Here is a 13,118-nt window from a genome sequence, read left to right as displayed (position 1 = left end):
GTGACGTAAGGGGCAGGAGCGCCCTTAAGCGGATTTCTTTGTTTCTATTAGTTTTATCTGCGGGAAGGTAGCTCGTTGATCCTTCGTGTTAGCCAAAATGCCGGCTCGTTGCATTGCTGGATATTGCTCGAACACTCAGGAGGATGGATCCATTCTTCATACTTTTCAAAAAGGCCCGGTTCGTCGTGAAAAATGGATTGCACAGGTGCAAAGGACGAGAGTTTCGTGGATTCCAAATGACAGGTGTGTATACAGCTACGAAAAAACAAAAAAAAAATAGTATGGGGGGGGACCACGTACTCCGTCAATCATAACTTAACAAAAGATCCGCTTACGTATGACAGGGGTGCTAAATGTGTCGATGTGCGCGTCCGACACGCACATCGACACATTTACGGGGAGGCGTGATCCGCATATCATCTAAATATGGCTCGAAACAATAGGGTAATATTGCCTCGATAACTTCACACTCGGTTGAAAAAAAAGCTTCCGTGTCAGTCTTCCAAAGTAGGGCCGACGAGCCCGACGCGGAAGCCGTCTGACGCGTACATCGACAGATTTATGGGGAGGCCGTTTTGCCGTGATCCGCATATCATCTAAATAGGGTTTTTAAAAAAATAGGGTAATATTGCTCCGGTAACTTCCCCCGGTTGTGAGATGTTCTGTGTCAGAAGGGGCATGTAGGGGCCACAGCGTGTTTTCAATGGCGAATGTCCGGGGTGATGTCACAGGGAGGAGATGCAACCAATATGGCGACCAGTCGGATGTGGAATGACACTTCCGCAACTTTGCGCATGGATGACGCACTCTCCGCTCATATTCATTTTTTTCATATAGACATTGAAGCGAAGAATGTTTTTTGTATTTTTCATTACAATATCTATTTTAGAATGTTTATAGGGATGACGCTTGACCTTTAAGACAAAGATATTGTGTTGTTTTTGTTGTATTTTTGCAAATGATTTCATCAATGAAAACCAAAGCCGAGCAAGCCTGGCTTTTAATGTTTTATTACAAATGCACACACAGCACCTTATTTCCTGTTGCTCTGCCTTCGGTGTTGTACATTCAACCGCGCTGTACAAAAAAAATAATAATAATAAAGCCTCATCTCTCAGGAGTTCTGTGGAGGGCTTTACGAAGTACAGTACCGGCAAAGTTACCTTACCTCTTAATTCTGATAGAATAAATTAAAAGACGGCAGTCAAGCCGAAGACGTATTTTCTCTCCAAACGTCCGCTTTTAAAGTGCAAAGGAAAACAAAGCAAAAATAATCCTCTGGAAAAAAAAAAAGTGACTGTTTATGAAATTCCAGATCGTCACATGACCTGTCTCTTGTCACAGTCTTAGCCAAAAAGGGGCGGGGCTTCTCGGCTTGCGTCACGTCTCCAGCCGGGTCATCCCAGATTGTCTAAAGGTGGCACGTTTGGCTTTTAGCGAGCTCGTAGAAGAGGATGTAGGCGTTGCTGCTGCGCACCTGGCTGGAGGACATATGGTTCACTCTGCACACATAAAAAAACAACAATATGGTTAAAACGTCGATCGCTCTAACAAGTGACCCAGAATGGGGCTCCTTTTAGTAAAGAATTGCAGTCCAATTAGTTTAATGACTCATTTAAAAGAATAACAATATGAGGAAAGAAAGGCCAAGAAGTTATTCATTCTCAATCGCAATTAACATTTCTGCAGCAAAAAAAAAAAAAAAAAATCATTAATTTATTATATATATCTAATTATTATTTTTTTAATTATTAAAAAAAAAGTTTAATTAATGACTGTCTGAAGCCGAACTTGGGAAAACTTCGCTACGGCTGGCGTCTTCGGACAATAGTTAAATGAATGCACATCATTTATTGATACAAACATGCTCCCTGCAAACAGGAAAAATCCCAAACATCAACGACTGTCATGTAGGATTTTATTTTCTGTACTTTTACACAATACAGTACGCATTTTATATTCTATCATATTTATTCTTATTATTCTATTCTATTTATTCTACTATTATTATATTATATTAATTCCATTATTATTATTATGACATGATATATTATATTATATGATATGAGGTCCCGGGTTTAATCCCGGAGTTTGCATGTTCTCCCCGTGCCTGCGTGGGTTTTGTCCAGGTGTTAATTTCCAGCCTACAAGCGGCGGCTTCTTTTCCACACGCTTTCAACCCTGCAGTTCATGCGGTGATGCGGCTTATTTGGGCATTTTTTTCTAACGGCTGCAAGGAGGCACTCGAGCGGAAAAGGTAAGGGTGAGACCGGTGGAATATATGTGCCGAGGAAGTGACTTTCACCGGTCCGGCCCTGTTAGCGCTGCACTAGCGTGTTACTCCCGTGTCTTAGTGATTTTTACCGGTATGTTTTTTAACCGGCCCTGTTAAATGTAATGCAGTAGCGTTAGCAATAGTGCAGCGCTAGTGTTAGCTTTAGCACGGCGCTAGCATTAGTTTTAGCGCAGCACTAATACAGAGGTGCGGCTTATGTATGTACCAAATGGTATTTCCGTTACAAATGTACTGGGTGAGGCTTATAACCAGCTGCCGGTAATTACGGTAATTGGAAAAAACTAAAAGGGCCTTTTATTTTTATTTAAATTCTCCCAAAATATGTTTTTAATGACCAACTGACCTGGAGTCGTTGAAGCCGTACCACTCGCCCACCGTGGCGTTCTTGCAGTAGGCCGTGTAATGGCCGCCCAGCGTGTTGCCCCAGTGGTTGGACACGGCGTAGAGATTATACACGGCGCGGTCTCCTAGAAGATACAAACAGACGGACAAATAAATGAATAAACAAACGAGGAAGAGCGGGAAGATTCTCTGGGAGGCCGCAGGACGTACCGCTGCCCTCGGAGGTGAACTCCCGCATGTCCAGCTCTTTGAGGGGGAAGTCGACGTACGTGGACAGCTTGCTGGCTCGGACGTTGGAGTCGGAGAAACGCTTCAGGTCTGGAGGGCGGCGGCCAGTCAAGTCAACTCAACTCATTTCGACAGGATGAAGACTCAATGTTCCTTCCCCTCAACATGCCACAAGATGGCAACAAAGAGCTAGTTTTGTTCCTCGACACCAAGATGCCAGTTTTTCAGCATATTTGTTATTATTATCGAAAAGGATACGAAGGACAAGAATCTGAGGGAACTTCTGAATGCTGAACCGTTTGGTGCATTTCTGCCTGGTTTTGCATCTGTTGCACGTCTGCGCGGGTGAGACGAGAGTGAGACGACCTTTCTTTTCAAAACCAACCACAAAAACAAGGCGTCCGGCCGGGTCAGTCTTACCGGCCTCTCGTCTCCGTCCAGCACGTCGTCCTTTGTGAAGACCCTCAGGCAATCTTTCAGAGTCACCTCGCCCGAGGTTTTCTGCAGACACGACACCCGTGAGGAAAAACATCGCCCCGGACTCATTCGCGTGAGGAAAATGATCGTTTTGCGCGGTTCTAACCGGTGCGATCGGGATGGAAAGATCCCAGAAGGGCTCGAAGACGGTGGAGCGGAAACCGCATACGGTGCAAGTCAGGGAGCTTTTCAGCTGGCCGACAAACAGATCTAAAACAAACGTTATAATTTTTTTTTTTAAATGAAATGATTCCCAGGATGGCAATTGCGAGGCTAACTTTAAACAAACTCTTACCCACAACTTTGCTGTCCTCACGCTCCAAATACATACTCCACATCCATTTGGCTTTGTCGTCATCCCTGCGAAGAGAACATGGAGAAGTCATGTGACTTTAATCGTTTTCTTTTTGAATAACACAAATCTTCTCAGCACGGGGCTCGAAACAATAATAATTTTTGTGGCGCACCACATCGTCGTTACGGCTTCCCTTGGAGGGCTACCATCACTGTGAACCCGCATAAATGCGTGATCGCCTCATTATTACATCCATCCGTTCATCCAATTTTCTGCTTATCCTCACGAGGGTCACGGGGAGTGCTGGAGCCTATCCCAGCTGTCAAGTGGGCAGGAGGCGGGGTACACCCTGGACCGGTTGCCAGCCAATCGCAGGGCACCGAGAGACAAAACAGCCGCACTCACAATCACACCTAGGGGCAATTTAGAGTGTCCAATTAATGTTGCACGTTTTTTGGGGATGTGGGAGGAAACCAGAGTGCCTGGAGGAAACCCACGCAAGTTCAGGGAGAACATGCAAACTCCACAGAGGTGGGTCTGGGATCGAACCCGGGGCCTCAGAACTGTGATGACAAAGTTTTCCAGCTGAGACACCGTGTCGCCCATATTATTACATATGCACCAAAAAATAAAATAAAATAAAATTACTCACTAGTTTTGAAATCAGAAGCCAGTGAAAAGTGGTTTGTTCAATTGTTATTACAAACATTTTGAAAAAAGCCAGTCGCTTAATACACATTTAATATAGAAGGGTTTTTATCATGGCGGCACGGTGGGCTCAGCTGGTAAAGCGTTGGCCTCACAGTTCGAGCCCGGCCCCGCCTGTGTGGCATTTGCATGTTCTCCCGTGCCTGTGTGGGTTTTCTCCGGGCACTCCGGTTTCCTCCCACATCCCCAAAAAACGTGCAACATTAATTGGACACTCTAAATTGCCCCAAGGAGAGATTGTGAGGGCGGCTGTTTGTCTGCATGTGCCCTGCGATTGGCCGCAGGACCGGTTCAGGGTGTACCCCGCCTCCTGCCCGTTGACAGCTGGGATAGGCTCCAGCGCTCGCCCGCGACCCTCGTGAGGATAAGCGGCTAAGAAAATGGATGAATATTATATTATATTATGTATTCTTTTATTTTACTCTGCATTTGTGATAATGACATACATTGTCCAACAAGACAGTACTTATCACCTGTGAGTGGAAATGCACAAATCTTGTGAGGATAAGTGGCAAAGAAAATGGATGGATGGATGTTGTCATGGAAAATTATGTGTTAATATATTTGTGTAACCAAGGATTTGTGCAATCAATTCAAAACCTCAACTGTGACCGATGAAATCTGCTTTGACTTCAGTTTTTTTTTTTTGTTTGTTTTTTGTGAAAAAAATCAAACCCAGAACTTTAGCACGGTGCGGCAGATGTACCAAATACTATGTCACTATGGCTGACCTGGATCGAGTGTTTCAATTAAATTGCACGTGAGTGCATTAAAAAAATGTTGAGGCATGCAAAAAAAACATAAAGGTGACATGACGTTCAAGAATGCAATCATAAAATTATGATCTGGCTTTATGGTCATTGAGTGACTTATTGGGAGCAGAGGTGACCCTCGCGCAAACTTACGAGAGGTGGTCAAAGTCCTTGACGGACGCCCTTGGGCACGCAGTTACTCGGTTCACCTCGCTGTGGAGGGCGTCCAGCAGGAAACGCAGGAACTCCTGGGCGTCCTGCTGACTGCAGAAGACAAGAGAACACCCGGGGCGTCAGGGGGTTGACTCCAGGGCGCGTGAAAGGGGAAAAAATAAAAATAATAATGCGGCAGACACACGACTTACTTGCAACCGGCGAATTTGGGAGCGCATGTCTGGACCTGGGTCCGGAAATCGGAGGGGGTGACTGTCTCGTTGCTGACCGACGTCCACAAGCTCTGAGTCAGCTTGGCGAATTCTAAATTCAAACAAGAGTCTACTTAGGGAACGGTCCTTGATAATCCTGGGATGTTTTTGAATGACATTGGACCTAGCTATGATCCCTGTGGGACTCCCTCACAATAGAACACTGACCTCAGAAAATTCACTCAAACGTTGGGATGTTTTCTCACGAATGAAAAACACTTAAGATGATGCGGCCTGTAGCTTATCTCGCCACCGGGAGGAGTATTTATATGATATCTGGGGATTGTCGTGATATTATGATTTATTAATTAACCCGAGCCGATCCTTGTCCTCTGCTTACCTGCGCTCTCCGTTCCAACAGTTTTATTAACCTCTTAGTTACCAACGTACACTACTTTTAGCCAATGTTTTCAATGTTCTGCCCCAAACGATTGGAAAACTCTACAACAGATAATTAAAACCAATTTCACAATATAATCATTTCAAAATATTAGTGAGGGATTTTGTACATAATCACTGCACCTGTTTGTAATCCGTTATGAACCTTTTACTAATCATACATGATGATACATTGTAATTTGTTATCCAAACTTGTCGTGTTATCACATGGTACAGTTTGTTGGATATGTATTTATTTCTATTTTTATTTTGCTGTCTGCAGCTAAGCCAGCATTGCAAATGACAAACTGTTCTTAATTGCCTTACCTGGAAAAAATAATAAAGGTGTAATAAATAAAATTGAGTCACAACTTAGCTGTCCTTAGCATCCAAAGTAGCTAATCCATTTGAGGCCATGCCAGCGCATATTTTTGCCACTTTTTTTTTTTTAAAGTAAATATTAGCTTTTTCCTGACGGACAAAAAGGAAGCAAAGCTTGACACAAACTGGTATTTGCCTCCGATGACTAACAAAGACATTTTCAATCGTTTTTTTGTCAAAGGCCACTTAATCTCCCGCAGCTCAAACACGAGAACAAAAAAACCTCGATCTGACCTACTGTACTTCTGCGTCGTAAAAATGACTCAAGGTCTTTATGCAACAAACGCGATACATGCTTGCTTGACATAATGGCGTGTAGATAAATAGCCAGTATCGCAAGGAATCTTATCTTCTTGGCTGCGCAGGAAACAAGAGTCTACTTAGCGAACAGTCGTTGATAATGCTGGGATGTTTTCGAATGATAATAGGGTGAATGACATTGGACCGAGCTATGAGCCCTGTGGGACTCCCTTACTGTAGAATACTGACTTCAGAAAACTCACTCAAATGTTGGGATGTTTTCTCAAGATAGCATGTTTTTTTAAGTATTTTTTTGTGACAGTGGCCTCTTGAAAAGCAGTTTCAGCCCTCCGTATGGACCACAGATCTTGAGGACTAAAAGGAAACGTATATGTTTTCTAATGGTACTACAGGGTAAATGACAACGGACTTGACTGTGATCCCAGTGGTTCTCCCTAACTGTCACAACACTGATCTCACAAAATACACCTAAACTAACTTCATTTACCTTCCACGAGGGCCGAATTGGGCCTGCAGTTGCTTTTGTTCAGGTCTGTTCGATGGACCTCCCTCAGGCAGTAGTCCCGTAACTCGGGAGTGTTACTCAAACACTGAAGGATGGAATTCATGAAACACTACAAACAGACACGCAAAAACCAAATGAAGATAAATGAGACTCGCGGGGGGATTTCGGTGTGTGGTGCATGATGTGACACTCACCGTGTTTCCCAGGTTCTTTAGTCCTATCAGGCCTTGCGGACTCTGCTTCTGCTCCCAGAGACAGAAAGTGGATTTAAATTTCTGCTATTGCACGGCATGATAGAAACCCAGTCCAATAGCCCGGCCTTACTTCAGGCCCGAGAGGTATGTTGTTAGTCACCCGTCTCAAACCGAGTTCCACACGAGTTCATCACCCAAAACACGTGATGCGGGCTCCGCCGGGAACGCGCCGTGGTGTCGAGTTGCATAACGTTCTCTCAGCTACAGAAGCAGTATTATTTTTCTGTTTGTCTTCATGTTATAGTTATATAGCGCAGGCCTTAATATTGGGGCTGATAAGATTAGCTTGCGCTTCGGATAGGGAGGGGGTATCAGGTTGTGTTGTGAAGTTTTCTAGGAAGTTGCGTCGACAAGATACAGGACGCTCTGTTCCGAATTCTTCTCCGCCAGATGGTCACTGGCTCGCTCCACTCGGCAGGTGACCACTTCAAATACCAGACCCCCACCCCCCCCCCCCCCGCAAAATAGAAAGGAAAAACCTAGGGAGCGATGTGTTCAGGTGACGCCTTGAACATTCTGTACTTGTAGGGAAACAGTACAACGTTAGCCGTGTCAACATGGGCCCCGTGTAAACAAACTGTGAAACTTGAGGAATTGTTTAGTTTTGGTTTTAGGGGGCAAAAACAAAATCTTAAATGGAGGGCAACAAGGTCACACCAACATCCATCCATCTATTCATGTTCTTTGCCGCTCATCCTCAAGAGGGTCATGGTGAGTGCTGGAGACTATCCTGGAGGCGGGGCACACCTTGAACTGGTTCCCAACCAATCGCAGGGCACATCGAGACAAACAGCCGCACTCACAATCACGCCTTGGGGCAATTTAGTGTCCAATTAATGTTGCATGTTTTTGGGAGGTGGGAGGAAATTGGAGTGCCCGGAGGAAACCCACGCAGGCACGGGGAGAACATGCAAACTTCACACAGGCGGGGCCGGGATTGAACCTGGGTCCTTAGATGTGTGAGGCCAACGCTTTACCCACTGACTCACCGTGCCACCCACACCAACATGAGAAATTGGGGAAAAAAAGTATTTTAAGTGTGCTAGCAAGTTAGAAGTGCTAATCTTGAAAAAAAAAAAAAAAAAAGGTTAAAGATGACATCTGTGGAATCATTGGAATTTTGCAAAACAAGAGACCAAAATCATATTTCATATGTCATAAATGGAAGTCCATTATCCTAACTTCATCTGGGATTTTTTTTTCTTCACCAGACCGATACAAATAAATGTATCCACTCGAGTACTCCCCGATACCGAGTTCCGACAAGGCTAGCATTTTTGATGCAGACATATTCAACGAAAATATGTAAACAACGACCTCTCCTCCTTTCTTTCTGGAGCAAAGGATGATCCGTCAAAGAGCAAACTTCCACTGTGTGGTGCCAACTACCGGTGAGGAGGATTTACTCAATTTCACGTGATTTATCAATGGATGGTAATCAAAGCAAATAGCATATTTGTCTGATTAAAATTTCCAAGAAATATATTTGGAGTCAAATATGATTGGATGCGAAACAATAGTTACGCGGACAAAATGCTGTATGTTTTATTCATATACTTGTAGGATCATTAAGGGCTCACCTTGGCCTGGTTGATGATTAGTCCCCTGAAGGTGGACACCAGCCTGGACCGGGACAAGGACGGAGTCAGACGCCGCAGCTCGGACTTGGCGGCGGGGAAAGACGCGGCCGGCTCCTCCGGTACCGTCACCGTGTAAGAGTATCGCGGGGAAGGCATGCTGGTGGTGGTGGCTGTCGCGTCGACGCTTTGAGTGTAAAAAAAAAAGCGAAACTCTGAGGATTTAAAAAAAAAAGAGGAGAGTAGGAGGACAACGTAGTACGAAGGAGCTCCGGAAAAATAAACAACAGCCGGCTTCAAATGGAGCCACTTTGGTCGTCTTCCGAGAGGAGCTGCCAAATATTAGCGGAGGGCTCGTTTTTACACTGGACTTGAACGCCTCCCCCGAGCCTAGCCCGCCCCCCTCTTCTTTCTTTCTTTCTTTCTTTCTTTCTTTCTTTCTTTCTTTCTTTTCTTTCTTTCTTTCTTTCTTTCTTTCTTTCTTTCACTCTCTCACACCCTCTCGCTCTCTCTCCCGTTCTCCCCCCCTACAGTCAACAAGATAACCCCAACAATCATGTTTTTCTTGTTCTTTGCAATGAAGAAAACATTTTTATCATTTTTCATATACTTATTTTTTAATGAATTACTATAAAACCTGTCCCCCATACTGCATCTCCATAATAATAATTTAAAAAAACAATTCATTCAATGCACGACTCTTCTAAGGAATAGTTCCTAGACACAGAAATGTCTTTGTTGTTTTTGCTTTGTTGTTCTTTTGTTCTTTGTTTGGAATAACCGAATGCCGGAGAAAAATTCCTTGTGTGTTTTTACCAGCATACACCAAAAATAAAACCAAAAATTACACTGAGATTCAGTATATTTTTCATCTTTCATCGTCCTTTTTTTGAGGGGGGGATACATTTACAAAAAAAAAATCCACAACACAGCAACAAACTCAAATAAAAACCAATGAAACAACAACTAAATATGTAAAAAAACAACAACTATTTATCCGATAAAAGAAAAACTATTACTGTTTTCACATTAAGACTTTAATCTTGAAAATATACAAACTTACTTTAGAACATTTTAAACATCTTTTTTTTTTTTTTTAGCTATAAAGTACTCATATCTGTATTTCAGATCCACCATTTTCGAGAATGCAAAAGCACTCTGGAACGCACGCTCGCGCGCGTTATGTAAGCAAAGATACAAAACCAGCTCCACAAAGGTCAGGCCTTGAGTGCAGCGTTGGCACGATAACGTTTGCAGTGTTTTGTTTTTATTAGCATGGAAGCAAGACAACTCGGAGGCCCTCCTACCGATGCGTCAGTCAGCAGAAAGTGATTCCGACATGGCAATGGGTTGAACAACAAGAATCCATAATTTCACATCGTGACGGTAAAATATTAAAATATTAGCATTAACAATATGAAATTGCCCATAGCTGTGATCGTGATTGTGACTGTTTGTCTCTATGTGCCCTGCGATTGGCTGGCAATCAGTCCAGGGTGTACCCCGCCTCAGCTTGACAGCTGGGATAGGCTCCAGCACTCCCCGCCACTCTTGTGAGGATAAGCGATGAAGAAAATGGATGGATGGATAGAATTAAGAGTCAACTGAAATTGACCCCTCCGTGGATATTGCGCAATCCGCGTCACTGACCAATCAGAGGCCAGAGATCTGCATAAACCAAAGCCCGTTTTTGCTCCCGCCATTTTCTCAGACAACATTGCATGGTCCAGTATAGGTTTAGTTAGCGTTTTATTTAACAAAAAATATGGTTAAGAGGTGTAGTCACGGACTTTGTAATAGTGACGACAGGTATCCTGAAAGGCTAGTTGGTGGAGTTCGATTCGTACCGTTTCCAAAACCGAAGACCCAGTACGAAAAATGCCTTTGATGGATCAAACTTTGTGGAAGACCGCATCATCAACTAAATCCATCTAATATCAACCGGAACACATGTTTGCACGAAGGTACGCCCTATATTTGATTTTCAATACATGTCTCGTATAAATGAATTCGAAGTTCTCCGCTAGCATAACACCGCAACGTGTGAACGATTGACACACTTATTCTTTGTTGACCGATATTTAGCGATGTCTCGGACTGCACAAACGTGTCGCTTTCTTGCTGGCTCGCGGTCGAAGCTAAACCAGACTGTGTTTGCACGAAGATATGCCCTAAATTTGATTTTTAATACACGTCTCGTATAAATGAATGAGATGTTCTCCGCTAGCATAACACCGCTACGTGTGATCGATTGACACACGCTGTCATGATCCTGCCGCTTCAACACGAGCTGTGCGGGTGCCCGCGCGGCTGCGCTAATTGGGAGGCACACACCTGTGCCTCATGCGGGCTGATCATCCCCCGTATATGTAGGACCCGGTGACGACTGGTTCTCCGCCAGTTCGTTGAGCTTTATGTCCTGTTCCAGCACTCTCGTACTCCTGATTGATCCTGTGTGTACCGACCTTTGTCCGTTCTCCGACCAACCTTGCAAGCCTGACTCCTTGATACTTCTGCCTGCGTTGATTGTTTCCCCGTGTACCGACTCCTGCCTGTCCGCTCATCTGTTCTCTTCGCCCGACGTCACAACTACCGCTGCTGCACCGGACTGCCTGCTCGATCCCCGACCTCTGCATACAATAAACGTGTCTCTTCTTGAACTACCTTGCGTCTTCCGAGTTCCTGCATTTGGGTCCTACCTCTCGTTCCGATGGGACGTGACACACTTATTCTTTGTTGAGCGATATTTAGAGATGATCGGACTGCACAAACGTGTCACTTTCTTGCTGGCTCGCGGTCGAAGCTAAACCAGACTGTGTTTGCGCGAAGATATGCCCAAAATTTGATTTTTAATACACGTCTCGTATAAACGAATGAGTCGTTCTTCGCTAGCATAACATTGCTACATGTGAATGATTGAATGAAATCAGAAGCATGGCGTCTCTCTCAGTTAAGAATGTATTGTATTGTATTTGCCATTTTTACTGTTTGTCTTACGTCAGCGCACGTGGCGTGACGTCACTTCAGGAGGCGTGGTTAAGTGCCCTGTATGGAGGGGTCAATTGGCAAGTTTCCTGGAGGTCGATTTGTTTTTGTTTTGTTTGTTTTTGATGCTCTTTAAAAAAAACCTTCTTACATCCTGGAATGCTAGGAAATGTTTAACATCCATACGTCGGTCTTCCATCCATCCATTTCCTTAGCCACTTATCCTCACAAGGGTCGCGGGAGTGCTGGAGACTGTTAGCCGTCAACGGGCAGGAGGCGGGGTACACCCTGAACTGGTTGCCAGCCAATCGCAGGGCACATCAAGACAGACAACAGTCACACTTAGAATCACACCTATGGGCAATTTAGAGTGTCCAATTAAAGTTGCATCTTTTGGGGATGTGGGAGGAAACCGGAGTGCCCGGAGAAAAGCCACCCAGGCACGGGGAGAACATGCAGACTCCACACAGGGAGGACTGGGATCGAACCCGGGTCCTCAGAACTGTGAGGCCGACGCTTTCCAGCTGAGCCACCGTGCCGCCACGCCGGTCTTTAACGTGTCAAAAATATTTGCTGGGGTCCATTTTCGTGTATTTCATCAGGTTCACTGCTGCCACAAAATTTGAAGATCACAAATAATAATGCTCCATTTTTGAAAAAAATGTTTTTTTAGTATCAGACAAAATGCCCCCAAAAATATTCCATGTTTTGTCATTTCTGGTTATGGCCAAAAATGATCGACTATTTGCTGGAGTATCAATAGGGCTGGGGTGAAGAAAAAAAAAAAAATCATACAGCATGCGTATGTTTCGTGGGCCATGAATGGCTCCGGGCCCCAAAACAGGACATCTGTTGGCCAAACAGGGCGAGTCGAAATCCACTTGTGTGGATTTACGTAAGAAGACAGATGACACAATTTAAACTGTATACTTTTTTTTCCCGTTTGTATAAGAACAAAAGAATTAGGGCACCCATTTCCGTCATCGGTCAGGGCTTGGCTCCACTTGGACGCTCGCACGGAAGATTTTTTTTTTTTTTAATTCAAAAGTTGCATGAAGCATTTCTTTCCCAACAAAATTCCAGAAGTTTCCAGAATAAAAACTCCTTATGTTGTGAAAAAAAAATGCTCTTATTTTGCAACAAAACTCGGATGATAGCTTGGAAAATAAATCATCTAATTTATAAAAGCGTAGCATTGTGAGAAGTTATACTTTTGTAAGACCAAATTATGAAAATATAAATGTACTAGAACAA

At 44.1% G+C, this 13,118-nt stretch overlaps 1 protein-coding gene across 1 annotated transcript; it reads right to left on the bottom strand.

Annotated features, from left to right (window-relative positions):
* Positions 1-999: 999 nt before the first annotated feature.
* Positions 1,000-9,281, bottom strand: LOC133491905 (ubiquitin carboxyl-terminal hydrolase 2-like). The gene is made up of 12 exons (XM_061803625.1): positions 8,883-9,281; positions 7,243-7,290; positions 7,031-7,157; positions 5,464-5,575; positions 5,252-5,362; positions 3,639-3,703; positions 3,450-3,553; positions 3,287-3,367; positions 3,125-3,203; positions 2,849-2,956; positions 2,640-2,763; positions 1,000-1,502 (listed from the first exon to the last, which is right to left on the bottom strand). Exons 1-12 carry the CDS (start codon positions 9,036-9,038, stop codon positions 1,412-1,414), a joined length of 1,206 nt encoding a protein of 401 aa, XP_061659609.1. The 5' UTR covers positions 9,039-9,281; the 3' UTR covers positions 1,000-1,411.
* Positions 9,282-13,118: the final 3,837 nt, after the last annotated feature.

The sequence above is a fragment of the Syngnathoides biaculeatus genome, chromosome 18, assembly GCF_019802595.1.
Source record: "Syngnathoides biaculeatus isolate LvHL_M chromosome 18, ASM1980259v1, whole genome shotgun sequence".
Classification (NCBI taxonomy): Eukaryota; Metazoa; Chordata; class Actinopteri; order Syngnathiformes; family Syngnathidae; genus Syngnathoides; species Syngnathoides biaculeatus.
This window is presented reverse-complemented; position numbering and strand designations above follow the sequence as displayed.

Bases quoted from the DNA above. Each gene is read 5' to 3' on its own strand.
- LOC133491905 (XM_061803625.1), bottom strand. From the start codon at position 9,038: ATGCCTTCCCCGCGATACTCTTACACGGTGACGGTACCGGAGGAGCCG. The intron at 3,554-3,638 runs GTAAGAGTTTGT...CGTTTGTTTTAG, and splicing joins TGAGGACAGCAAAGTTGTGG to ATCTGTTTGTCGGCCAGCTG. The intron at 1,503-2,639 runs GTCAGTTGGTCA...TTATGTGTGCAG, and splicing joins TACGGCTTCAACGACTCCAG to AGTGAACCATATGTCCTCCA.